We start from the raw sequence: 26,761 nt of genomic DNA, 5'->3' as shown, positions 1-26,761 counted from the left end.
ATGAATTCAACAATGTATTATTATCTTGGGAAACATACCCAAACGTGTTTCAGGTACCGGTCAAACAAAAGTTCTGGATTATCGGCAGCCTGGAAACTCGAATGCTTGGGACAGCATATGAATGAACACAGACATGGAAGCGCAAGCATACTCAACGCAGCGATCAGACGCGGATGAGATCCTCCAGAAGGTTTCAGCGCAACTAACGCATGTACATCACAATGATAAGTATGGTGTACTCTATTCTGTCTTTTGTGCAAGCTCTATAACTTTGCTTTCGCTGACAGAGCCTCATCAACAAGTTTCACGGCTGCTTGGGAACAACCATACGAGGATTGATATCCTGCACCTCCAGCGCCGTAGTTATGCACAACCCAAGTGCCGCCAATACGCTCCTTCTCGATCCTCGTGCCACCTTCGCGCACCGGTCGCAATCCGACACCATGACGAATGATGTCGAGGTGCTCAATACCCTTCCCTCCCGTCAAGCCCGGATGAATCTCGACCGCACGTTTCATTATCCTCATAGCGAGACTCGGATCGAATTGTGATTCCCAGTTGCCCTTCTGATAGCAACCGCCCAGGATTGTGCCTCCACCAGCCGCTCTCGTCATGATGTAGCACGCCTCATCCTCCCCGTCGTCTGTACCTGAGACGTCGAGCATCTTACCAGCGTCGTTTCTTACTACCACTATCTGTCCTCGGGCGGGGACCACTGTCTTGTCTTCAACGCCGCCCAGTTTCGATGCATTGAGACCCGTGCAATTCACGACGAGATCGACACTGCCAGCTGGATGGACAGATGGCGCTGCGGCATGAGTGACGTGCTTGAAGATCGCTCGCTTGAAGATGACTCCATTTGCCAGACATTGTGAGACGAGCCAGGGTAGGTAGATGGCGGTGTTGATGCAGACTGAGGTGAATGCAGTGGCTGAGTCGATGCCCGGAGGCAGCTCATTTTTCGACGTTATCCGGAACTGTCGACACCTTCAGCAAAAGCGTTCTGTCTGTGTCTGTCGGGAACTCACATTCGGAACAACATCCTTGAACCACGGCTCAGTTGACAACAACTCCGAGAACCATGTCGCCGTAGCAGAGCCCTTGTCCTTCGCACGCTGGTAGATCTCACATTCTTGGAAATGCACGCCTGCTTCTGGGTGGTTGCGTGCTAGGTCCTCGAAGGGTGGCCAGGTGTTCTTGTCCCATTCTGCTGCGGCAGTGCCACGAACGGAGACGCTTTGTGGCAGTCAGCGGTGGGCGTAAGTGTGGAAGGTTCCACTGGCACTTACGGCATGTAGTTCGCGCCTGCCCACGGACTTGCATATTCGATGTCATAGTCGCCGGGCATGTGCTTTGCTGCGACAACTATTCGGTAGTTGCGGTTCTTGGATAGGAGAAAGGCGGTCGTGAGACCTGCTACTCCTGCTCTGGGGAGTTGATTAGATCACTGCCATGCCCACATAAGTACCTGTTGCTGAAACGGACTCACCCAATGACTACGATGTTCTTTTGTGACATTTCCGCGGGCGTGACAGTGACAATTCTTCAGGTCAGCATGTCCCAAATGATCAGCTTTGTACACCGGTCCTCTATCGACCGTCGTCGTTGCCTTCTTCAATGTGCCAAAGAGATAGTGATCTACTCCATGCCTGCGGGAAGCTCAAGCGTTGATTGGCTCCAGCGTTACGGTCAACATCCGCTTAGCTGCCTCGCCGCCTTTTGACATCCTCATTATGCATTATGTGATACTGATCTCAGGCAACTGCTAGCAAAAGCTCTACTGGTCTGTTTGAAGAATGCTATCAGGCACGCAGAATGGGACAAACGTCGTAGCATCTTGAGAACAGCGCTTCATTTTCATTTCGTTCGAAGCAAAGCCTCCCTCACCACCCGAAAGTCGTCCTCCCCAATCTTCACCACTCCTCGCATCAAAGCACGTCCCCAGCCGACTGCTCCATTGTTCAGACATGCGAGTTTCGGCAATACACTCCTCACATCGACCTCCTTTGCCTCTTTCTTGAACTTTGCATGCCTCCGCCACGGCCGAAAGCTCTCGTTCGAGCTATCCTGGTACGCGTCACCATCCTGGATGGTCGCGATGCCGGTGAAGCGCTGGCAGAGGTCTTTGCCTCTAATCTGCTGTCGGGCTGAGTAGAAGACGATGCCGTCACCAGGCTTCATACGCTGGACGGGTCCTTGCTTGCCATGACAAGCTTGGACGATTCCTAATGAGCGTGCTGCGAGTACGTGGTCACGGGAGACGGAGAGAAGATAGTAGCTACGGCCGGCAGAGGCTACCATTGGTGGCTTCGTGAGCTTGTTGGATCGTGTTGGTGCAGGTGTGCTCGCTATAGTATCTCCCGCTCGTCTGGACCGAAGCGACATCACTAAATCAGGGAGCAAGTCCAGTTGCGATGGCTTTGATTACGTGCCGCGATGCTTGCAGACTGGATGGGTGAAGCATCTCGCGCCGCCCTCCATTTATGATTATACTTATAGGACATTGAGCGCATTGGAGCTCGGGCCCGTGTTCAGTACATTTCGACAAACTGCCAAGGCCCGACTCGGAGATCGGAAGTTCGTTCGCCGAATGCTTCAACAACCCTTTCTCTTCTCTCATCCCTATGAGCCTTCATCCCAAACCCTGAACAAATTGACCAGTTCATTGGCCGTATTAGATCTCGATGCTAGAGGTCGGACTCACAATCTCGTAATCGTAGACCATGTGAGGTCCGCGGCCCGCATTGGCGTGATATCCAATCTGGAAGAAACACCCAGTCAACCGGCTTTGTGAGTCAGAGAGCCAGACAATTATCAACTTATATATGACAGCGAAAGGCGGACATTCTGCGGCGAACACAGTTCAGAGCACTGTATAGTCGTCCAAAAACCCACGCGAAGCCCGCATAAAGCTCCGCCATGGCTTCGATAGCGCCGCAGCGCTCTCGCCCTTCGAGTAGTCCAGCGGCTCCAACCAACAACACAAGTAACATCCCAGCCACCTTCTCACCGCACATCGCCCATCTCCTCAACACCCTCCACGCCGAATCACTGGCCCAAGAGCACGCCATCGACAAGGCCCGTTGGTCATCCATTCGAGCCCAACTCAAGTCCGCCAATTCGTCCAAGGACCACGACAACGCGACCCAGCAAATGGACGAGCTCATGCTAGACAAGTTCATCGCGCTGGACCAGGACAAGTGTCTCTTCATCTACAACACGCTCCTCGCGATCGGAGCGGAGGTAGTGGTGGAGGCGGGCACGAGTTTCGGCGTGAGCACGATCTACTTGGCGCTGGCTGTGGCGAAGTGTGGTGGACGGGATTCGCGGCCGAGGGTCATTGCTACGGAGAAGGAGGAGCAGAAGGCTGAGAAGGCGAGGGGGATTTGGAAGCAGTGCGGGATGGAGGTGGAGGACGTGATTGACTTGAGGGTGGGAGATTTGCAGGAGACGCTGAAGGAGGACTTGGGTGGGGATGGGCAGTTTGTGGACGCATTGTTACTGGATAGTAGGTCTTTCTATTCTCCTTGCCGCTGTGCATTTATCTTCCAGGGGTGCTCCGCTAACATTGTCCTTCGACCAGTCTGGCCGTATGTCGCCGTCCCAGCACTCAAGCTAGTGCAGTCTAGGATGAGACGAAACTCTGTCGTCTTCGTCGACAACACCATATCGTCACGAGAGGGCTACCAGGAGCTTTTGTCAATACTGCGCAATCCCAGCGGACCATGGAGATCGGTCACACTGCCATTCAGTGGTGGGCTAGAGATGGCAGTATACCAGCCATAAGTGTCGGATCTCGCGACCCTGTCAGCACGGTCTTTGCCTGTGATGAGCTCTGCAGGAGCAGTCACAACATTGGTGATGAGTGTTCATATGATCTCCGCTCTTCTAGAAATGGGCAGCAACGAGGCGAGAGTCCCAAGGGGTAGGAGATGCAGTGACAGATGATTCCCCGTCTTCTCCCCACAAACCTAAGTGCTAGGTAAATTCACCTACCCCAGAGATGATTGGCACCACAGACGTGCAGTTCAAGCTAGTTGCGTAGTCAACGACGTCAAAGGGAGCAATCGAGCTCTTGCTAAAGCCCATCTGGGACAAGCTTGCTGCAAAGGTCAGGGCGGCTTCCGGCTTGATGTTGACATTGTCCAGTCGGATCGCTCAGATGATCTGGAAACGAGGCTACGAGACCGGCTACGAGGCTGCACGTATGCTTTGTACCTCTGCGCTCCGGACTTGATGCTGATCATGTGCGAATGCGAGAGGTAGACCCAAGGATGCTTCTGTTTTCTTTTCTGAACACGTGGTGAACACAAGGTCATCTCACCATCACCCTTCTGGCTTTCAGACAATGGTGAAGCCGGAGAAGACTCTGAAGCGAAAGCTGAGACAACCGCAATCCCTTCTGGCATGCGAAGGATGTCGCGTGAAGAAAATACGCTGCGATATGACAGAGAGGAGATCAAAATGCTCTCGCTGCGAGCGACAAAGCATTGCTTGCCAAATAAAGCCTGGCAGACGGCAACACCTGTTCGAGAGAATGCTTGGTACAGCAGCTGATGAAAGCATTTACTCCTCAGCAATCAGTCCACCATGCAGTAGGCCAGCAGGCCACGACCCTGTCGTGTCACCGTCGACTGTGTGCTCGTCTTCGACCTCATCGGCAAGCAGTCCATGGAGTACAGCGAGCAGCTACACGTCCTACTCAACAGCCCATTCGGCGACAGGGAGTGAGAAGTACAACGATACCGACCTTGAAGCCGACTCCGCGAGGTTCGCCTCGTCTGGGCGGTCTTCTTGTATCTCAACTCCGGACCCGGTCTTGGTAGAGAGAGCTCGACTTGCGACTGATCCAGCTTTGCGCAACCGGCTGCTGCTGGCGTACGAGCTATACGTTCATCCGCTGCTTCCGATGCTCAATCTTCACAAGCTGGCTTCTGAGATTCATGACAACAGCAGAGCAACCAGCTTGCTTCCAACAACCGTGATGGCTGCCGCGTCGGTCTTCATTGACGTTGGGAAGCAGCTTCGAGTATATTTGTGGGATCGTGCTCGAGCTTTGATGATTGCCGAATCGGAGCAGAGCGTGATTGTGCTGCTTCAGTGCATGATATTGATGACCTACGAGGAGTGTCCAGTGCGAGTCGAGCACCGGTGGCTGGCGATGGCAACGCAGCAGGCGCAGGTTCTGCTGTGTGACCAATGGACTGACGCGGGTGATGACGAGCTGCTGAAGAGAACGGTTCGATGTCTGCTGATCAGAGACACGGTTCTCTCGTTGACTAAGCGAAGTCGCTGCCAGGTTCAATTAGAGACCCCACAACAGCTCGTCCCATTGAGGTACACGACAGGTCGAGAGTCTGTCGTCCACGAAGACATACCAAGCGAGACTGAAGACGAGCCCTGTCTTGCTCTCGAGAAGCTATGCGCAATCGTCAGGCCAGTGCTAGACGCGGCTCCAGGACGTCCAATTACCGGTCAGAATGATGGTGAGCTCCGCTTGTTGCTGCAATACTGGGCTCAGAGATATGCCTTCGATACCAGAGATGCAGATGTTGCTGAAGTCGGTAATGTGAAGATTCACTGGACGGCTGTGATCGGTCTTTGGTCTTTGGCCGTGCTCACCTTCTTCTGCAATTCTGCCGATGCGAATTCCACATCTGGGGTGACCACATTCCGTACGCACGATACGCGACTGGTTGCAATGGCGATATCGATCTCGACAACTGTCCATCACAAGCTTTATGAGGAGGACCTTGTGCGGTTCCTTCCCTCTTCGTCAGTTTCTGCACTCATTCCAATCACAATAGCACATCTGGTCAATACGACTTCCGAGATTCAAGACATCTGCCAGCAGAGCACGCAGAAGTTCTACTGCTGCTGGCAGGTCCTGCACGACCTGCGAAAACGATACGGTCTGGCTGCCGCAGCGATGTCACGGATCGACTCGCTGGGCCAGCAGCTGCGACGGAAGATGGACACTGCGCAAGCCGAGCAGACGAAGCGTCTGCAAGAGCGTACCCGGTCCATCTGCACTTTCAACCCTGAAATGGAGCAGATTGAGGTCTCGACGACCTCAACCGATGATGAGCACTGGTTGGCACTTGTTTCGGAACCAGAGCAGATACTGAATAGTGAAATGGAGTGCTGAGCCGGTAGGGTGGCTTTCAGCCCGTTGTCTGATCAGCCTGTATCGAATTGATAGTCATCAGTCTGCCACATATCATCCCAAATCCATCCGGCGTCCATTCCGAATGGATTGCTCATCATGCCTGTCCAACCATCATTCAGAATTCCGCCTTGTCCTTGTGCGGATTGTGTGACGACGTCTGTGCCTCGAGGATCGCGGAACGCATCTTGAAGCGAGACTAAAGCGTCACTGAAATTTCCGTAGCTCAGATCATAGGTTCCCGATGGGTTTGGTGATGGCTGTACGGTATGATGAGGACTGACAAAGTTCGAGGCGTCCTGAGGAGCAGCAGAGGCCTCTATTACTGGTAGCTTGCTGCTTGCGACACCGGGCTCTCTCGACGACGCCTTGTTAGCCTTAGCGTTGTTTTTGGTTGAGCCGCCGAGAAGCGCCTTCATCTCCTCGCTCAGTATGAGTCGCAGCAGCTCCTCTAAGATAGCTTCTATTTGATCGAAGATGGCAGTGTGGTAGTCGAACAATCTGGGATAACCAACGATTCGGCCAATGCCTGCTTTCGCATCCTGGCTCTGATGGGACGTTGGATCGGACAGAGCGAATATGCCAAGAGCTACGGCTGCAGTCAATGCCTGTATCATGATGTAGCTTGCGCCAAGGCTGTATCTCATGCTGCGCATCGTCTCTGCGAAGCTACCGATCTGTGAAGTTCTCACAGCGGCCTTCCAACATGTGTATTTACTGCTCTCGATCGCGCTATCGATGGCGTCACTGGGTCCCTGTCCAGATATCGTAGAAAGATTCCGACTTCGAGAAAGCCTGTTCATGGTCAGAAGAGGCCGATGGAGCAGTAGTCGAAAGTTGTCGTATGAGATCTGAAGAACGAGCGCCTGTTGTTGAAACAAGCTAGTGGTAACGTCCGGCACACGCTGCGGTTTTCCTATGTTGCGCAGAAGTAGCTCAGGTGGAACTTGTGCTTCCCAAGACTTCAGGGCCTCGTCGATACTTCGGATGCGCTGTATTGTGTTTTCAAGGCTCGTCCTGCGATGAGTGTATACCGTGTTGATGATCGAAAAAGCGATCTTGTATAGAGCAAATTTGTAACGCTGGTATGAGAAGACGGTGACTTGACCGAAGTTCCGGCCGTCAATGATGTCGGTTGTCCCATAGCCCGGACACACTGCGGACGCGTCATCGATGTTCTCGGGCAAAGCAACATCCCAATCGTCGTCGTGTATGTTACAGGGCGTTCCATAGATGGTAGCAGCCCAGACTGCGAATATCATTAGCTTCGTCTCAGAAAATGGGTATATGGTTGGATATTGGATTGGGAGCTTGAGAAAAGCAGTTGGTCGTCCGCCCGAGACATGCTCTGGCGGCGTGCAATGTAAAGCTCATTTTCGTGCACCAATTGGGTTGTCCGAGAGTAACTTACTATCAGCCACGTACAGAGACCACCAGAGCCGTCTTCTCACATTGACCTCAACGGGGTCTTTCGTGCCCCAGGTGCTTTCCAGGTGCAATTTCATGGACAGGGCTATTTTGATCGCTCCGCCAACAATGGCAATGCTTCGTTTAGGCTTGTTCCCATACAACCAGTAGCTCTTCAGAATTATCGCAACCTGCACCGCTTCCAGTCCACCTTCTTCGAATACGTCCAGCAACCTATTCTCAACAGCTCTTATCCAGACAGGCTCGGATGCCGCTAAGTCATACTCCGGACACGCTCGCCGAGCTGCTTCGGGCGAGACATAACGCGCGCCCATGGAGAGGATGATCAATAGCAGAACCGGGAAGAGCTTGTGCTTCTCTTCGACCAGTCCAGTGGCAAGAACGGAGCTCGCATTGACACGAATAGTCGGTTCGTGAAAGACAGACATGAACCAATGGACAGATGTCATATATGCATCGAGAAGAACGCCAACGACGTGTGCTGGAGGTATATCGACATCTACAACATTATTCCAACTGATGTAGTTCTCTCGAGGTGTCGCTCCTTGTGTACCCCCTGGGATTGCATCGGCTGCATGATTGAGGTTTGACGTCTCTTGGCGTTGGCGGAAGACTTGGTCAACGGCTTCATAGGTGGACTGCCTTTGGGAATAGATAGCGGGCGACTCCGCTCGAGATCGATCCTTTGGAGCATCTGAAGCTGCTTGGCTTGCGTAATGCACCTGGTCCGACTGTCGAGGAGTCTGTGTCTCTGATGGAGTGTGAGCAGCGGATTGTGAAGCCGCGACCTGTGCAGCTGCTCTCGCGGAGGTCTCTTTGCAGTCGACCTTCAGGCGTGAGCAAGTGCTACATGGGCGAATATTGTCACATCTCAACTTCTGCGCTTTACAGCGTTTGCATGCATGACGAGCTCGAGAGACCAGTCTCCGCCTGGAAGGAGTTTCTGCCATTGCTTTGCAGGCTCATTCGGACAGCCAGCGACATGAAGCTTCAAGCTCGCATCGACCATTCGCGCAGCGCCTCGGACTAGCCGGACACATTGCAACTACCCCAATCGGTTCAAACCGAGAATTGGCTGAGGAAGCGCTGGTGATAAGTGAGCTGTGAATACGCACTGAGCACCAGTGAAAGTGAAAGCCGATGGGCTTGGCATTCGGCAATGCTGACTCCGAGCTTGCCTACCTTTTCCCGTATTAACCGTAACGGCCTTGAGAGATCACGGGAGCTAGGTAACAGCGGTTGAATTGTGAGTCGATATATTCAATTTCATGTATCTATCAATGTACCATCAAGCTGTTCTGCTAACGAGCTTCATCAGAAGACTGTCCGCTGCTTTCGGCAACTTCAGATTAAACATTCTGAACTCAAGTCCATTCGCAACGCCGCCAGCTTTGTCGAGCTGGAATACAAATTCCCCAGCGCCGGTACCGCCATAGACAATACGGTCTGCACTGAACCAGCTCGTGCAAGACGAGCCGAAGAGAGACGCGCTGACGGCTTGCGGAGTCTCGAAGATGCCGCGCCACGCACTCAATTTGCCATCTTGCGACTCGAGTCCTGTCGGGTACAAGTGAGCCACCATGGTGGGAGCCTTTTGTAGCTGCGCCAGCATGCTTAGCACTTTCAGTCCTCCCATGGACCATTCAGTGACGACAAGACCGGGCTCGTCCTCGAGCACAGCCAACTTGATGGTCGAGTTCGTCTTCTCGTCGCTGTATGTGCCGGCAAACGCGACTGCAGCATTCTCCTTAGCAGCAAGCTCCAGCGCTGGCACGAAAATCGCAGTTGCCATGTCTGCTAGGATTCGAGACGTCTTGCTGGCATTGAAGCCCGCTGCCATGATCGTCACGCCAACATCCCACTCTTTCAGCAAGATTATGTGACCGGAATATGTTCCGAGGTCTCCAGACTTGGTGTACATCCACGAGTGGCGGTTTAGAGGAGCTTTGTATATCTCCCATGGCGCTCCGACAGTCGAGTTGGGATTTGAGGTGAAAACCGAAGGCTTCATCCATTGACGAGTCCGGCTCGAAGGCATGAGGGTCGAGTTCAGGATGGAAGCTCCAATCTTCCGCAGGTCGTTGACGGTAGACCAGTAACCGCCTCCCGGAGTATAGGCTCTTAAGTCGGCGTCATACCAGCTGATGGAGGAGTTGACGGGAATGTATGAATTGACGTCAGACTCTGGAAGCTTCTCTGAAGTGCTGTTGAGGGCCAGATCTTCAACGGCGGCCTGGAAAAGATCCTCGAAGGACTGCCCAGTGATCTTCTCAAGGGCCATGGTGACCAGTCTCCAGGCTGCATTGGAGTAGATCGGGGAGTCCGCAAACGTCTGGAGGACTGGATGTCGGAAGTTGAGGTTCTTCAGGTACTCTACACGTTGTCAATAGAGGCCAGGCTGCTTATGGCAAGCTCACCTTCATCGTCACATGGGACTTCTTGAACTGCTGGATCACCACAGTACTGTCCTGGCACACCTGGCACCTCTGGTAGTCCAGCGGCTGCGAGCTTAGCATCTGCCGACGGTGGAGAAGCTCCAGCCGTGGTGATTCCCGCCAAATGGCTGACCAGACCACCAACAGTGACCTCGTCCCAATCGACCACATCCAGCGGATTTTCCTTGCTCTTCTCAGCGTAAGCTTTCAACTGCGGCACGTAGTCGGTAATTGGATCATTCCATCCTTTGAAGCCGGCATTGATGAGGTAGAGGTAGGTGGTGATCAGCTTCGAAATACTTCCAACGCGGAAGATCGAATTGCCGTCTATCGTCTTCTGCCCAGATGTAATCGGTACCTTCGGCGCGGTCCAGTGATGAGTGTGGAGAGCTTCAGACTCATGGATGGAATAGACCTCTACGGAAAAGGAATTTTGGTAGCCCAAGGAGCCGAATGTACTCTCTTCATCCGACTTGAATGCCTTCACGAGCTCGGCCTCGAGCGCTTCCTTTGCCTTGCTGATTGCTTCCGACTTGCTCAAAAGAGTCGGCGCTGGCAGCACTGCCCCCTCCAACGGGCAAGGCTTGCTCAAATCCTGACATACTGACTGGGACACAAAGATTAGAGACGTAGCGACCGTGAGGCTTCTCACTAGTCTGAAAGGCATGCTGAAAAGGAAGTGGAATTAATTACCGACGATATTTTCCAAGCTTCACCAGCCAGATGGTGGGTGCGCTTTCTTATACATCGACGCTCTCGATGGTAGCCCACAACACGATGCGTTGATCTTGTAGCGCCTTCCCACCATCGTTGAGGTATAGCTGGGAAATGAAGGGATGATCATGCAGGCTAAGTAACGAGAACAAACGAAAGAAGGTTACCTAACAGCAGAGCGAGAATAGATGCTGCGATTGAATGTACCCCACAACGCGAGATGGTACCTGTAGCCAAGACGATGTACGTAGATCTTCTCAGACCACCGCCGGTGCAGGTACGATGAAATGGTGGTCGTTGGGGGCGAAGCGGTCGAAAATGCAGGCTGAGCTGCCTCGGTTGTCACCGCGCTAGACGCGCCGCCTGGCCGTGGCCCCCAAACATGAATTCGATTCTCTTCAGCTTCTGCAACCGTATGTTGTTGCCTGTTGGCAATGATGATTCGTAAGAAGGCGTCAAGGATGGAAGAGCCGACAAGTGACGCATGTCTGTGTCTGTTACAAGATATATGAAGGATGGGAAGGGAAGACGAAGTTCGTCGAGGGCAGCAGCACAAACAAATAGGCTTGGAAAGCTTAGTCAACGATCAACCACAAGATGAGTCAATTGGGCAAGCCCAAAACCGTCACCGGCTGCCGAACATGCAAAGTCGCGTCCCCGCTACCCGAGATCACCTCTCCTTTGCTAATAATCTTGCAGGCACGTCGGGTGAAATGCGACGAGGCGCGTCCAGCATGCGGACGCTGCATCAAAGCAGGCCGGCAGTGTGCCGGCTACGAACCCTGGAGAGATCTGAGCCGCTCTTCACGTTCACCATCCCCTCGGGAGCTTCTGCAGCGGCGGGCCAGCAATGCGGAAGAAGACCATCTCTTTCAGATCTTTCTGGAAGATGGCGGCAGGCAAAGCGTGCTCGCGAGCGATGTGCGTTTCTGGACGATTTTGATTCCGCAGCTATGTGAAGCCGAGCCAGCCATTCGGTATGCGACTCTCGCGCTTGGGGCTCTTATGGCCCAGCAGCGGTCCATCAAGGCTTTCTCTGAAGCCGGCCTCGAATCTACATCCGCTCTGATATACTACAACAAGTCGATCAAGGCTTTGTTGTCGCCCGCTGTTCCTGTCAGCAGAAGCGTGGCTCTCGTGTCGAACGTCCTCTTCACTTGCATGGAGTGTATGCAATGCAGAGATTCCGAAGCCTCGGGCTTTTTCATCAAGGTCGACGGATGTTTGAAGAGCATTGGAGCCTGCAAGACCAGCCCTCGGAGATCTTGATCAGCCTGAGGTCATTCCTGTCGCGATTGCGACTTCTAGCCCTGTTCTCCGGACCGCCAATGGCAGATTACCAAAGCTCGATCACCGGCGATCACGACGAACCTCTGTCGAAGCCTTTCGCTTCTTACGATGAAGCTCGACTAAGCTTTTTCTATCTGTCTGGCTTGTGTCACGCGTGCATCGGCGAAGGATCACGCGCACGTCTAGCTCATACTCCACAGGAGGTCATTGAGTCCTCGCTCATGGCACACCGCGATGCCTTACTCGACAACCTCCGATCCTTCAAGGAACGCTTCATGCCGTTACTTGAGGCCGCATTGTGCGCCACGGGAGCTGTCAGTGACCAGATCGCAGTTCTGACGCTGCAATGTCAGATGATCATTATGTCAGTCTGGACTGCTTGCTCGCTGAGCAGTAATGAGATGATATGGGATCAGCATTTGAGTTCATTCACCAAAATCCTGGACATATGCTCCAGAGTGATTGGCCTGCTTGAGGGCCAGAACATCATTCAGCAGCCCTTTTCGATCGAATTCGGACTCATCGCCCCTTTGTACATGAGCGGCAGGCTCTGTCGCGACCCATCAGTGCGGCAAAGCATACTTGAGCTTTTGGGACGGGGTCGACAACAAGAAGGGCTTTGGCAAGCTAAGGTGTGCGCTGCGATTCTTCGGAGAATATACGCCATCGAGGATGTCGGCAAGCTGCCAGGTCAACATCTCCCATCGGACACTGCTCGACTACGGGCAACGTTGATACATCCACGCAAAACAGATTCATCGGGGATAAGAGGAAACGTTGTGCAATTCTTCCTTACATCGGAAGACGTAATGGAGGGTTGGAATGTGTGGGAAGAATGGATTGAAGCTCCTTGACTTCATGGCTCTGCCACTGCATCGGGTTCACTGAAGAACGGACCTTGCAAAACTCCGCTGGAAGAACTCCGATATCACGGCCAACGCCCCGGCCTACTTCCATCGCCGTCAGGCCGTTCACTTCATAACCTTGATTATGAGAGCACAAGGTACCGTCTGAGTCCATGGCACCCTCCGGATGAAGCATCTGACGATTCTCGGCATGGTGTGGATTCAGAGCTGCTCCGATGCAAGCATCCACAGATAAGACCGTGGTTGTGCGCAGCCGCCTGTCGGGAGGGAGCCTCAACAGTGCATAGCATGTCGATTTAGCGTCCGAATGTCCATAAGCAACGTTCTGGAAGTCACCAAGTGCTTTCCACTGTGGCAATGGCGTCTGAAGAGCCACAGGCTGGGCTGTGGAGAACGAGAAAGCGATGCAGGCACGCAAGCACCATCGCAATACCACGCATGCATTCGCAAGCTTCTCCCAATGACGCAGGAAGTTGCGGCGGCATGCGAAGCCAAGATTACCAAGCGACAAGTGTGCCTGCCCGCCGAGTAATTTGTACGCCAAGATGCTTGTCCTACCCCAAATTCAGTTGCTTGCCCCCAAAGCGGAACTGGGTGTATCTGGACCCCAAGTACAAAGAACTATCGATGACTACGCCTGACGGCAGTACGGGCAGTATCGTACAAAGCAAAAATGCACAGCTTGCTGTCCCATGGCGAGACAGATGCCTACCTCAGCTGCAATGATGTGAGCTCCGCGCCACAGTCCCGCCGCCTTCCCAGCCAAGGCGCCCCGCTGGCTCTTTACCAAGCCCGCTACCCTCTTGGGTATCATCGGCCAAGGCTTCATCCCGTTATCAAGTCTTAAGTCGCGGCGTGTCCTGTCCAATGGAATATGACGTACACGAATATCCGGTGCCATACTATCGCCATGTCGGGTATCCTGAATAGGAAGGAGAGTATATGCAGCTACTTAAAGCTCTGTATCGGCGGCTGAGATGCGTTCAGTTTTCCACACCCAGCAAATATGGTTCGAGTTACTATAATCGCGCTCGGCGCCTCTGCTCTAGCGGGTATGACCCACGCCGCTGTCTTCCCTGCTGAGGAGTACGAGTCTGGTGCCGTTCACTCGCGCATCATGGCTATGAAGATGGTGAGTGCGTGGGCGTCGATTGAGATATGATGCTGACTCGATAGGAACAATGGGAGGGAGAAGCGGCAGCTGGTCAGATGGACAGCGTTCAGTACCCTGAGCTGGGTTTTACGGAATGTATTAATGGCTTCGCTGCTGCCAGTAAGCTGCTCTCCGACAAAGCTTGTGTCCGGAAATGCGCATTACTTTGATGGCTGCCAGAGCAGATGTCTCTGGCCGGCAAAGAAGCTGCTCTCATTGAATTTACAGTCTTGCCTTCGAGCATAGGCTCTTTGCCCGAGACAACGCTGACCAGATTCACAGTTCCAGGTGACACGAACAACACCTTCCGATGCGGCAATGTGGACCTGTACCATTTCCTATCGCATGCCGATCTAGGGTCTTCGAGAGGACGTGGATCTTCCTCCTGGGGCTGGACATCTGAGGATGGCCGAGAATTCGTCGCACTGGGCCAATATGATGGCACCGCTTTCGCAGAGATCACCAGCGAGGGCAAATTGTCCTACCTCGGACGTCTTCCGCCTTACGACGGTGTTGGCTCAAATTGGCGCGAGATCCGCATCCTCCACGACTACGCTGTCATTGGCTCCGAGGCTGTAAAGCATGGTGTCGTTGTCTTTGACATGAAGAAGTTGCTCGATCTCGATCCTGCAAACCCGGTCAACTTCACCCAATCTGAGGTGACGGGACATTGGGACGAACTGCCTGTTGGACGTACTCACAACATTGTTGTCAACCAGGAGCTGAACTACGCCGTTGCCGTTGGTTCTGTCGCGGGTAACGACACCATTCGCGTCAGGGACCCTACCGCTATGCCTTGCAGGGGTGGGCTAATTTGGCTTGACATGTCTGACCCCACGAATCCGACGTCTCCAGGCTGTGCTGCTGGTGATGGCTACGTCCATGATGCTGAGTGCTTGGTCTACCGTGGTCCTGACACCAGGTATACGGGTCGCGACATCTGCTATGGATACAACGAAGACACCATAACAAGTAAGTTGCTCTCCCAAGGTCAAATTTGTATCCGGAAACGAGCGCTGCATTGAAGACCGCCCGAGCAGATGTCTCCGGTTGACCAAGAAGCTGCTCTAACTAGCCTCACAACCCTACCTTCCAGCCTACGCCCCTCTCCCGACACAAGGCTAATCAGTTTTGCAGTATATGATGCGACGGACAAAGAGGGCAACGTCACAAACATCATCTCCAGCATCACCTTCCCAGGCGCCGAGTACATTCACCAAGGTGTCGTCAACAACGCGAGCTGGCAGGAGTACATCTTCATGGACGACGAATTCGATGAGAGAGACGCCGACAACGGTCCGATGACCTTCGGTCTTCCCACTACTCACATCTTCGATATCCGTGATCTGGAGCATCCCTTCTACAGTGGTCATTATGCTGGCAAGACCCGGTCGATCGATCACAATCAGTACGTCTATGATGGATTCAGCTATCAGTCGAACTATGGAAATGGCCTCAATGTGTTGGACATCAGCTCCGTTACCGAAGATCCTTCCGGCGGCTCGATCTGCGAGGCCGGGTACTTCGATATTTATCCTGAAGACGACGAGAATGAAGGCGGTGGGACTGTCGCCTTTCTCGGCTCCTGGTCAAGCTACGCTGGCTTCAAGTCAGGCTTCATCATGGTCCACACTATCGAGCGCGGAACGTTCATTGTCAAGATGACCAGCAAGGAGTGCCCTAAGCCTAAGGTCTGCACTCCAGACAGCTGTCTGTCTTCGCTTCGTGGATATGCCAACCTGGAGGAGAGCACTGATTTCTGTCATGAGTTCTTGATCAGGCAGAATGACGACGAGAGCCTGGTGCCAGAGTACGCTGTAGAGGCTTGCAGTGAGGCAGAGGATGTGGTGGCGCAGGTCAGCAGTGCGTGCGCATGTGTCCGTACGTAAACCCTGAACCTGCACGGTGCGAGACAATAGTCTCGCGGCTCTGGTTCTTCCCGATACATGTTCATGCTAACAGCTGCAGCCACAAAATCGGTTCCACAATTACCGAGAACGACTTCGAGGCCTCCAGTGCCGACAGTCTTGCCGCCCAAGATGTGATGATGCGATGTGGACGTGGTCAACAGACCTTAAAAGCTGATCAAATTACACGTAATGAAAGCCGGTGGCATTCTAGCTTCAGCACTTTCTCACTAGTAGCTCCCTGACCTGCCGTCCATGCGTGAATATGTGAGGTACCGTCACCTAGATAACGTGACTTGATGGCCCCAGAGCGAAATTTTACTGAAGCAGAACATATATGTGTGTCGGTTTGAGGCTAGCAGAGGCCGGACGAGGTAGTCGAGATGGTAATCGCCAAGTGTATCATAATCAACGGCAGCAATCAAGCTTGGGCTGGGGCCGCCGGCGATGCTATTCCGGCCAAGATGGAGGCTCTTCGATCTAAGTGGCTACGACTGCACGGATAGAAAGCGGTTGCGACACAACAGCCGAGTCTACCTCAGGTAGAAGGGCGTTTACAGTCACCAAGGATAATATTATGCTTGCAAGCGTGCCAGGCTACGACTAAAAGTAATGGACGATTTTACCACGTAAAACTGCTTACCGTTTTCCGGGTCAGGGAGGGCACGGTAGGTCTGATATCGGTTCGCTGGTAGTACGTAGGTTCGAAGGAGCCTCACTTCGTGGCAAATTTGTTGCAGACTTTCTGTCCAGGGAGGCGCTATCAGTGGCGCCGCCCCTAAGGTAATAAGCTATGGAAATCGCCCACGACTTCTCGTCACAGCTTGCGTTCTCGAGCAAGCTTGCATGAGTCACTGGATGTCCTGGGCTTCGGCGGCGAGGTTTTTCTGGTAAAGGTTGGAGTGGGAGGTTGCATCTCTGTCCATTTCTCATCTCCTCGCTCTCGCTTGTCCTGCAGCAACAGTTACTCGGACAGACAGGAAGACTACTACTCACGGACATGATCGGAGATAAGCAGACATCCTGCAGGCTGGGCCACGACAATGACGTAGCATACCCAGCACCCGCCCCAAGCAACGCACCGACGACGTCGTTGATGTAAACTCCATCTGAGCTCCGATGTTCCGTCTCAGCAGTAGCCACAATCCAAACAGCGTTGTCTGTTTGCTGGGACGGAGGCCTTTGTTGCATTATTGCATGCGGTCATCGAACCCAGAGCGATGCGTCTTACTAATGAAGCGCCGTGAGCTTCCGTCTCCTCCTCAATCACTACCAGCCATCAGCACAGGCACATCATAGCCAGCTAGATCGCCGTCATGGTCTACAACGAATTCTTGGCCTGAACATTGCTTCCACTCGCATCTGCGTGCTTATCCTGCAACTCACAGCCCTTCCGTTCCGTGCCTGTAGCTTGTGTTTGTGCTCTGCTGATTTCCTCATACCAGATCGCAACCTATACTTGTCCTTGGGACGATCTCGCGGTGTTCCATTCAGGCTTGTCGAATCTAGCCTATTTCTACGATGCGGCAATACCTTTCTGAGTCAGTCCGCCCAATACCTTTGTCTCAAGCTAAGTTATGGCCTCAGACGATGCCTGATCTTGATACCATGCAACGATAGCTGCAGAGGATGAGGTTGCACGAGCAGTCATCGAGGACTACGTAGCAGACTGGAGAGGTAAAGTACTGCTTCTTGAGGCTTCTCTTCGCCCGACAACTCGCGAGAGGTACATTGAGCGGCTTGGGGAGTAGATTGCTGGCGGCCATGAACCGTTTCATCGTCAACCGGCGTCAGACGAGCTTGAGTCTGATCGGGAGGCGATATCTTTCGATTGGGTTTGGTCTAGGTGATTTTCTGAGCGGGACGAATGGCCCAGCACCGTCCCACGATGGACAACGACCATGCAAACTGCTGGTGGACTGAGCTTATATCTGCCAAAGCCTAGAGGAGCGCCCATGGGCCTGTCAAGTATCGGAGGTCATCTGGTAGACGGGGACGACTTTGCGGCATAACAAAGAGCTATCACGGCCGAGGCGCGTCGTCTGGCTCGAGGCGGTAGGCAAAAGCGGCCACCACTCACGCCGGTGAAGCTTTAGGTTCTGCTAGAATCGATCAAGCTACTGCTGAAGAGGACGGCATATAGTCGACAAATTACGATGGCTAAAACACCAACTTGTTCTATATCTCCAGATGCTGGAAATTCGTCACGAGGACCGGATCAGCGGGCACTCTGGTGGGCTACCATGAACACTAGATCAACGGGTGTTCTGGCGGGTTACGATCAATGGCAAGGCTGAAGTAGTAAGGCTCGCTACTCATTTGGTACCGACAGTGAAGTCATGAGGTATTCACTTGCCTGCGCCTATCTTCTGTTACAATCAATCTCAACTCTTCGTCACTGACGACCTCGATTCCATTGTTCTAGCCACCCTTTTCCATCAATTCTATCAGCCTCCCTATCGAGTTTGATCGCCAAAAGCCCCTCAAGGTCGGCAGGAGTGCCCAAACCCCTGTTGACCACAACCCTGGTGGCTTACGGCCCGGGAAATACAGACGGCGATTCGGTCGATGAGAAACAACGCCAGTCCGGCGATCTGGACCTAATCCAACAATCCCCCTACCCACAGATCGAAATCTATCAAGCAGGCAACCCTCACCGATATCCCCTCACACCCACCAACTCCGCCGAAACCCTCCAGGCCATAGCCGCTGCGGCCCTCAAAGCTGCCAAGATAGGTGCTGACGCCTTCAGAATGTCAGACGCAGAAGATTACCGCTCAGGCAGTGCAGAGCCACAGAATCCCCCACGCCAGACCGGTGGCGGCTCTGGTGGCGCTGTCAAAGAAGGCTCAGCCGTGGCGCAAGAACCTGACCAGCCGCCTACTGGAGATGACGACGACGCAGAGGAAGAGTATGGCCGCAGACCTTACGTTGAGGAGCTCGCAGGATTCGAAAAGAAGCATCTGGGTGCAAACCGCTGGACTATCTTCGATGAGCCTGAGTCCGGATGGGGCGTGAAGGCTGGCGAGGCTCTAGGACTGCAACAGCATCTTCCAAAACTTCACAACGGTTACGAGTGGTGGCAGCCTTCTGATGGCGCCTCTAAAGCAGACGATCAAACCTCACCGAAGAGCAAGATCGTCTATTCTATACTGCTGAATGCCACCAAGGAGAATCTGGAGGATCCAACCTGGCTGCCTCCGCCAGGCTGCTGCCTTGATTTGACCACAACTTGGTGGGTTTCAAATATGATTAAGACCCGACGGAACCGTGGTGCTGGCTGGCCGACCATGTTCAGTAAGGACGGTGACCTTCGAATCAATTTTCCTCGCATTGGGGATCCGCCGTTGGTCTATTTGGTGAAAAGAGACCCAAGCCGGCCAGACAGACTCCGCTGGAAGCCTTCCAAACCATACTTCCTCATTTACAACAATGTTCTGGTCCTGGGAGATAAGAACGCACAGAAGGAATATGAGAAGCTGAAGCCACAAATCGCAAAACAGCAAGGCAACATGATGAATCGCCACAAGGCGAGAGGTTACTCGGTGTTTACGTATGGCGAGCTCGTATGTGAAAGCCCGCCGAAGGATCTGATGGTCTCTGGGAAGAAACTTGATCCGTTCAAGAACCCTGGACGCCTTTACTTCCATTACACGCCCGCACACGACTATGATTTCGACGGCTTGCGCGCCCTGGAACGCGCCTACCCGTACACGAGCCGTGCGTGGGACATCTACGAGGGTACTCCTTGGAAGGACCATGACGGCATGATGGAGGTTTTGGCGCGTTGGCCAATGTACCGTTCTCCGCCAGGCACTTCGCTCGAGAGCACGTTCAAGTATCTGAGCCACTTCGCGCCGTCGTTGACAGCCCCATTGGCGGTTCGCGATTCCAAAGTCCATCCACTAGATCCGCCGGACACCACCCCCAAAACCACCAAGAAGACCTCCGAGACCCGTTTCAGTACTGGATCTCTGAGAGATAGATCTTCTGGCCAAATTCAACCTACCAATCAGCTGCAGAACCCCGCAACGCCCACTCCTCCAGACAAACAGCCTCTTATCAAATCTGAGAATACGAACCTTGGTGAGTGCGACCTGCAAAACCGAATCTTGCCTCCTCCGCCGCAGGGATCTGATCAGCTGCCTCCAGTGCAAGATTTCGATCTCTTCGGAGGGATTGCTGACGAAGAACTCCTCAACGAGATAAGTCGTCGGGAGGAAAAGCGAGCACAAGCTGAATCTATTACTGCCAGAGCAGGCACAACTGACCCAATAGAAGCCGCCAGGCTAAAGCGGAAGCTAGATCAGGCGCAATCGGGAACAGAATCGGAGCAACAAGCCCCCAAGAGACGTTCATCGGGAGCCTTCGGTGGCGTTGGATCTGCTTCCGAACCCGCCAGAGGTCGTCTGCTTGGCCAGGTGCCAGCTCAGTCACTCTATCAGTCTGGAAAGACATTCGAGCGCCCAGGCATGAGCGGAGAAACTCCCACAGCGATGGGCTTTGGTCTGCCGGCGTCGAAGCATTCGTCGGGAGAAGTGCCATCAGCGAAACCACCATTCTCACCCGGACCAAGTCCGCTTGGTCCCAATCGATCTCCTCTCTCAATGCCGCCGCCAAATGGCTTATCCAAAGCTGGAGGCACTACTCCACAGCAGAAATCCCCTGTACGAGCCCGAGCAGAAGCTACCACAGACCAACCGCGTGCCCTGAACAAGCCGCCCGCGCCCGCTCCGCAAAACAGTCAGCAACACTCCAGTACTGAATCGCGTTCAGCTACTGGTCAACCATCCGGGCCACAGCGCCGCAGCGGAACTTCAAGGCAAGCCTCTGACCCGTCGAGGCGTACGCGGAGCGGCCAGAACCACGTCATGGGCATGCACGGCGATTTCATCAAGCCTCCCTCGCCTGAGCAAGACGGCCATGTCAGCACCTCGTATGATGTCGAGTCTGGAGGGCATCTAGTCGTCCAGATCCATGCACATGATTTCACGCGGGGAGGGAAGACCACCAAGGATGTTCTAGGTCGGAATACGGTCAAAATAGTCCCTCGAGATAAGCAAGCTACCCAGCCAATCCAGTTTGGCGCTTTTACAGCGGTAGTTCCGGGGTCGGCGGTCTTTGCGAGTTGGCCGGAACACCTGCGCAGGATGTGGCGGAACGTGGTCCCCAAAGATGGAGTGCAGTTTGTGTACGGTAATGGTCGTCCTATGACAGCAGATTTCACGGATTTCTTCCTTGGCAACATGCCATCGCTGGAAGGCCTGCCAGCTGCACAGCCACCATCCATGGCCTCGGCGGGTGTTCTGGATGATACGTCCGCGAAGATACTTCGTGGTGTCATTCAGAGCTGCCTGACGGGTGTAACAGAGTCGCAGAGACAGGCTTCCATATCTATTGACACCCAGCTACTACAGCTGCACCAGAAACACAAAGAGATCGCTGTTCTGGAAGGCATGCCTCAGTCTATGGCGACCGACTACAACCAGATGCGGAATACACTAATTCACAGCCTTAACAACCAGCCAGTACGATTAGCAGCACACAGATTGGTCCTCACCGCTGCTGCTATGGCTCACTTGGACGACGGTAGGATTCGCGTGCAGGAAAGTTTCGAAGTGGCCATGAACACACTAGCCAATCAACACAGTCGAAACCTGGCGCGTCCAATCATTGATCCGCCAAAATTGCGTTGACAGGGCCGATTCAACGAAATCCCTCCGACAGAAGGGGTTGGATTGGAGGGCTCTCTGCAAGCAGCTCTGAGATGGTTGATGGTTTGGAAGATGGACTTCGTGGAGCAGACATTACGCCAAAGTGTCCTGTTTGGATCCGCCAATATTGCAGCGTTACCTTTTAGGCCATCGACCAACCATTGATGCGTTCTATGTTTACGATGATGAAGACTATGAAGGATTGGACGTGGCTACTCTGGAGACGAGGGCGAAGGCAATTGCTGCTTTATTGCACGCTTGACGCTGTCCGGTGGCCTTCATTTTTTGGCCCGTCTGCTTCACGGACGGGTTCTTTGGAATGTTGCACCTGTGCTGGACGTGCCATCAAGCGAGCGAGGCTGCGTACCAGTCCTGGCGGCCTGAATACTTACATACCAACGCAATTCATAGCCTCTACATACAAATCGTTTGTCAGCCCACCTGTCCGTTCGATCCTAGATTCCAGGTCAGGGCGGGCCCTGAGGCTTGCTGACGCTGTCTTGCATATCGAGCCAGGAAGTCTGTCGGTTCCGGGGGAGCCTCACTCGAGTATCAAGTCGCATAATCAATCCATTATGAATTTGCTTGTCAGCGAGGGCGCTGTACCTTCAGGTCCATCGAGCTGGCCCAATGCTGCTACCCCGTAGGTCGAAATCTCCCGTTTTCACACTACATGATTTCAGCAAACCACTCGATTTGGCCCAGAACATTGTCATGGACGTCCTTGTCTTGCTCCAGGAGGCTGGCCAGGAGCACATCCTTTTGATCGGGTTCTGGCCAGCAACGTTCGCTGTGTCGATCGATACATACCGTTGCCATTGATGACTATCTCTCCCAAGGCAAGGTTCCGACGTCTACCATACAGGTCGTGGATGAGAGGCAAGAGTCCTTATGGATCATGATCTAGTATTGCGTATCAGATGCCGCTTCGTGAGTAAGGGGGGAGACAACTCACGAGCCAGCCTCGCCACAAATCGCCCTATCACCACATCTGGATTCTGCGTAAACAACACCGTTGACCATTCTTGTAATGCTCTGGCCTCTAGGTGTGGAAGTTCTTCCATTCTGGCGGGCTTCTGAATCGAAAGTTGCTGGCAGGCGAAGGCATCAATGGAAGGGTGGCATGCGGGCTTACGCGCGCAGACGGCTGAGAATGTCACTGCCAGGCTTTGGAAGTGTAGAGTAACGGTATTACCACCCCTACTTGCAGGGAAAAGCTGAACTTGAGAGGCAATGCAGTGGGATGGGGTGATGATGGGTGTCATGATTTGTGGTTGGGCTTGGCATCCGGCATGCCCTGGCTGGGGGAAATTACCCGGACCTGGACGCCAAAAGGCGACATTGCCAACCTTAACATTAAATGTTGACAGGATTTGCAGCCTGCCATCAAACGTGGGTCAGTAGGCTCTCCCGCCATCACGCGTGAGACACACGTGCCATGCATCACGACGCAGGTTGAGCACTGTGAAAGCCATTGGTTGCCGTATCTCTTCGTGGGAGCTCAGTATCTGACTTCATGGCTGGCCATCATGCAGCGCCCAGCTCCCTTAAGCCCTCCACGTAATCCGCTTCGATCGCGGCTTCGTCCATAAGTGTCCGCTTACCAACCGAGCTGATGTACCTGTTGATTAACATGACTTCCATCTTCAAGGCCGCCTCGTACGTCTCTTCGGCTTCGGTTCCTGCTTCTTGCAACTTCTTCCCCAATACCCGCAATGCCAGGATGCCAGCTTTGATGCCAACCTTCTTCTTCAGCAGCTTCTCCTTACTTGCCTACGTCTTGATGTTCGCGTGCCAGACCTTCAGGATCTCTTGTCGTCTGAGATCTAGGTGTTTGAAGAGTGCCAGTTGATGGGTGAAGAAGGACGGCAACAGCATGGTGTTTAGAAGTGTCTGGCTCTCGGGAAGCTGCCATTGGAAGACACTGATGCCGTGGAACATGCTCAAGAGGTCGACCGGCTTGAGCTGTCGGGGATACTTGTTGTACTTGGCTCGGAACTCGTGGAGGACTTCCAAGCCTTGGTTTTGCTTCTTCTGCGGTGGCTGGTCACCCGTTCCGCTTTCGTCGGAGCCCCTCTTCCGAGCCATGGTAGATCACGCCAGGGAGGACTTTGATGGCTTGGTAGTCTCAAGTCACGTGGTAGGTGAAGGAGAGCGGATGGGCGATGGTGGAAGGTTGGGGGAGATAATCGTGGACTTACGCCCAGCGATCAGGAGGCGGAAGGTGTCAAATTGTGTCTTGGTGGACGGGAGGCTGGTTGACTGACTTGGATGATTCAGGAGGAAACACTCGATTTGAAGTGGCTCGGCAAAGTACCCATAATGGCAGAGGGAAGTTGATAGGTGAAGTCGTTGATCATGCTACGATTTTCCCACCGACTACATTTCTCATTTCATCAATACTTTCAACAATTCTTCATCAATGTCGACGGGAATTTCTTCTCGTGAAAGCCACTGGCTTTGAGATCATGACAAGAATGATCCACAGGCTCAGAGATGGTGGAGGCAGGGTCATTCGGATATCATGCATCCCTAGGTATTTTCTCTGGCCTTCCCCGTCCGCATCATGTTCCTAATTCCATCAGAAATTCATCAAAAGCTAGCCACATCGAGTCCTACTTGCTTCTTCCGAAGGCCAACAACATCGTAACACCGCCTAAGGTCGCATCCTTGCCCAGAAGCAGCTGTCGAGAAGCAAATCAATCGCAGAAAGATGATGCCAGCCTTGGCGTCTCGCACATTCGACGACCACTCATTTCCGTCGACGATTTCATCCTTTTCCACTCAATTTCATCAACAACTTCATCCTTCTTCGTCCAAATTACCACGGCTTCTTCATCCACGGCCTGCTGCTATTCATCTCGCTGCTCGACGGGTCCGAAGGCAATCACGCTCAGAGTAAGCCACAGCTGGTGACGGCAATCCCATCGAAATGAATTCGAGCATATCGCTGACCATCTCTCCAGAAGATCTTATCCATTGATCTCATCATTCTCCATCCCGAAAGCCTCTTATCGACGTCCGCCACATCTCGTCGTCGCCAAATGAGCCCTCGATGCTTCATCACTCCTCCGTCTGTCGCGGCCGTCGTCATATCGGAACATCGAAATGTCAGATTGAACTCGTAAGGGTGTCTCGACTCGTTAGTGACTAGTACACGGTATTTAAATCCATATTTGCTACGATCTATCCTGCGTGGTCAACTGAAGAGGCCCCACTGTTCGAAAGTGGCAGAGTTCATGAAGATACAAGATGCAACCCGGGATGACTTCGGTGGTGGACTCGGACGATGGACGTGTTTGTTGTTGATGTTTGGGTTCATGTCGCACCTCCTGCCCAGGTAAGTGCGACTGCTGCCAGCCCTGAAACCGCTGTCCTCGTCAGATGTCGGAAGTGCCTGCACCTCCGCCGGAGCTCTTCAGCTCTCGATATCCTTTACGCCTCCACAAAATGATCACCCGTCAGCATCCGCCCAACCTCTTCGTGCTCTACGATTTGTTCTCATATCATGCTCCATCGACCGACTTCGGATCGCTCGGCTCTTTCGCACGCGTCAGTCTCTAGAACACGGTGGCTATTGCCTCTAATGAGAATCCATATACTACGAGACGGTCTCCTCTGCAGAGCTCAGCCTTCCTGAAGTCACGATGGTTTCCGATATGGCGTTCGATTGTGGGCATACCGTTGTTGGTGTGAGAAGTCTGAGCCGGCAGAGACGCGGCAGCTGACGGACATCGTCGTCGACCGGTGAGTATTGCCGCCGTCGTAAGCCATCATTTCCTGACTGTCACTCTAGCATGCACAAAATTCAGTGCTTCACTCACGTATCGTCGTCGAAGGGGAGGGGTGGTGGAGGTGAGCGGAGAACAAGCCGGAGGTCGAGTGACCCAAGGTAAACATCGAGAAAAGGAGGGAGGAGGTAGTGGTGGTAGCGGAATGCGGCATCAGGGCAAAATTTTTCACACATAGAGAAGAGATGGCGTGGTGGAGGAAGAGCTCGTCATCGACAACGGGGCTGGCGTCGACGCTGGGAGTGGTGATAGGAGGGGAGGGGCCGTCGCTCGGATGTATGTGATCAACCTTCTGAGCTCCGTGAGTGCGAAGGACGGGAAGGCGGGCGGCCGAGGGGAGGTAGGCGGTTGTCTCTTCCCAGCCTCGTGCAATTTTGCAGGCAATGGTGGCGATGGTGGCGATGGTGTCGATGAAGTGAACATCACTGCTGGTGGACGAGAGCGTGTCGAACAGCGATGCTGTCCGGCGGAGGGGCTGAGGAGCTGGTGCATATCTTTGTAGCGGCGGCGCGGAAGGCGCAAATATATTCTTTTTATCCCCTCGTCGAGATACCTGACCTACATCCATCCATCTTTCATCTTCCATCCTCCAAAGCACTGCGTGCATCTCAAGCTCGCTACATTCAATATCGAATACGCTGTGCCAGACCAACTGACGCCTACTGCCGATCGCCGCACACCGTCTCATCACGAGGACCAGTCCTGGTCAAGCTATGGCCTGTCCTCGAGCATTTGACAGCGCTGAGGAGGACTTCCTCACGTACCGATCGTCAGCCGTACAGCTCCGCAGTCCATGTCCTCTATCCTGCGTCCCGAAGTACTCCTCCACGAAAGAAGCCACGCTGTTTCCAGTGATTAACGGTTCTACCTCCGCCTCTGCCTCATATTTACCAGCGGCCGCACCCTCGCCCGCGGCACCGACAGCATACCCTTCTGTAGTCCATATTCACCCTCGTGTCTCGGGGCAGCATACTTTCGACAGCAAAGCATACTCACGTAACTATTGGTGCCAACTCAGAGGGACTCGCGTTTCTCTCAGATCCTACTGTTTTATTAGTAGATTACACATAATTTATAAGGGTTAGTAAGAAATATCTATACCACTATATATCTTGATTCTACCAAGGCTACTAACTTTACCTACTACTTTTAGTATATTCAATTAAGAAATTAATAGATATAGTAAGTATATAGACTAATACTATAGGATCACCTTATTAGCACTAAGAAATAAAGCTAAGAAAATAGTCTTAGCATATATATTTATAGTGTTTTAAAAAACTATAGTATATTATAA

The 26,761-nt window shown here is 53.2% G+C and overlaps 9 protein-coding genes across 9 annotated transcripts; 4 read left to right on the top strand and 5 right to left on the bottom strand.

The window, feature by feature from the left end:
* Positions 1 to 263: 263 nt before the first annotated feature.
* On the bottom strand, positions 264 to 1,518 carry AB675_1429 (D-amino-acid oxidase; the record flags this gene model as incomplete). Its single annotated transcript, XM_018141319.1, has 4 exons — positions 264 to 977; positions 1,029 to 1,236; positions 1,290 to 1,427; positions 1,490 to 1,518. The coding sequence occupies 4 exons, from the start codon at positions 1,516 to 1,518 to the stop codon at positions 264 to 266; spliced, it is 1,089 nt and encodes a 362-aa protein (XP_017997169.1).
* Positions 1,519 to 1,857: 339 nt separating this feature from the next.
* AB675_1428 (uncharacterized protein) lies at positions 1,858 to 2,301 on the bottom strand (the record flags this gene model as incomplete). The annotated part of the gene is made up of 1 exon (XM_018141318.1): positions 1,858 to 2,301. The coding sequence occupies one exon, from the start codon at positions 2,299 to 2,301 to the stop codon at positions 1,858 to 1,860; it is 444 nt and encodes a 147-aa protein (XP_017997276.1).
* Positions 2,302 to 2,919: 618 nt separating this feature from the next.
* On the top strand, positions 2,920 to 3,786 carry AB675_1427 (uncharacterized protein; the record flags this gene model as incomplete). Its single annotated transcript, XM_018141317.1, has 2 exons — positions 2,920 to 3,508; positions 3,584 to 3,786. 2 exons carry the CDS (start codon positions 2,920 to 2,922, stop codon positions 3,784 to 3,786), a joined length of 792 nt encoding a protein of 263 aa, XP_017997229.1.
* A 1,198-nt stretch (positions 3,787 to 4,984) lies between these two features.
* AB675_1426 (uncharacterized protein) lies at positions 4,985 to 6,148 on the top strand (the record flags this gene model as incomplete). Its single annotated transcript, XM_018141316.1, has 1 exon — positions 4,985 to 6,148. One exon carries the CDS (start codon positions 4,985 to 4,987, stop codon positions 6,146 to 6,148), a length of 1,164 nt encoding a protein of 387 aa, XP_017997288.1.
* Positions 6,149 to 6,180: 32 nt separating this feature from the next.
* Positions 6,181 to 10,696, bottom strand: AB675_1425 (Transcriptional activator protein acu-15; the record flags this gene model as incomplete). Its single annotated transcript, XM_018141315.1, has 4 exons — positions 6,181 to 7,415; positions 7,578 to 8,421; positions 8,901 to 9,967; positions 10,012 to 10,696. 4 exons carry the CDS (start codon positions 10,694 to 10,696, stop codon positions 6,181 to 6,183), a joined length of 3,831 nt encoding a protein of 1,276 aa, XP_017997128.1.
* A 1,375-nt stretch (positions 10,697 to 12,071) lies between these two features.
* AB675_1424 (uncharacterized protein) lies at positions 12,072 to 12,887 on the top strand (the record flags this gene model as incomplete). The annotated part of the gene is made up of 1 exon (XM_018141314.1): positions 12,072 to 12,887. One exon carries the CDS (start codon positions 12,072 to 12,074, stop codon positions 12,885 to 12,887), a length of 816 nt encoding a protein of 271 aa, XP_017997249.1.
* Positions 12,888 to 13,905: 1,018 nt separating this feature from the next.
* Positions 13,906 to 21,655, top strand: AB675_1423 (uncharacterized protein; the record flags this gene model as incomplete). Its single annotated transcript, XM_018141313.1, has 5 exons — positions 13,906 to 14,031; positions 14,076 to 14,172; positions 14,335 to 15,024; positions 15,190 to 15,915; positions 18,513 to 21,655. The coding sequence occupies 5 exons, from the start codon at positions 13,906 to 13,908 to the stop codon at positions 21,653 to 21,655; spliced, it is 4,782 nt and encodes a 1,593-aa protein (XP_017997139.1).
* A 1,545-nt stretch (positions 21,656 to 23,200) lies between these two features.
* Positions 23,201 to 23,761, bottom strand: AB675_1422 (uncharacterized protein; the record flags this gene model as incomplete). The annotated part of the gene is made up of 2 exons (XM_018141312.1): positions 23,201 to 23,446; positions 23,474 to 23,761. 2 exons carry the CDS (start codon positions 23,759 to 23,761, stop codon positions 23,201 to 23,203), a joined length of 534 nt encoding a protein of 177 aa, XP_017997205.1.
* A 1,728-nt stretch (positions 23,762 to 25,489) lies between these two features.
* Positions 25,490 to 26,050, bottom strand: AB675_1421 (uncharacterized protein; the record flags this gene model as incomplete). The annotated part of the gene is made up of 1 exon (XM_018141311.1): positions 25,490 to 26,050. One exon carries the CDS (start codon positions 26,048 to 26,050, stop codon positions 25,490 to 25,492), a length of 561 nt encoding a protein of 186 aa, XP_017997266.1.
* Positions 26,051 to 26,761: the final 711 nt, after the last annotated feature.

Source organism: Cyphellophora attinorum (assembly GCF_001299255.1).
Source record: "Cyphellophora attinorum strain CBS 131958 chromosome Unknown Contig25, whole genome shotgun sequence".
In the NCBI taxonomy this organism is placed as follows: domain Eukaryota; kingdom Fungi; phylum Ascomycota; class Eurotiomycetes; order Chaetothyriales; family Cyphellophoraceae; genus Cyphellophora; species Cyphellophora attinorum.
This window is presented reverse-complemented; position numbering and strand designations above follow the sequence as displayed.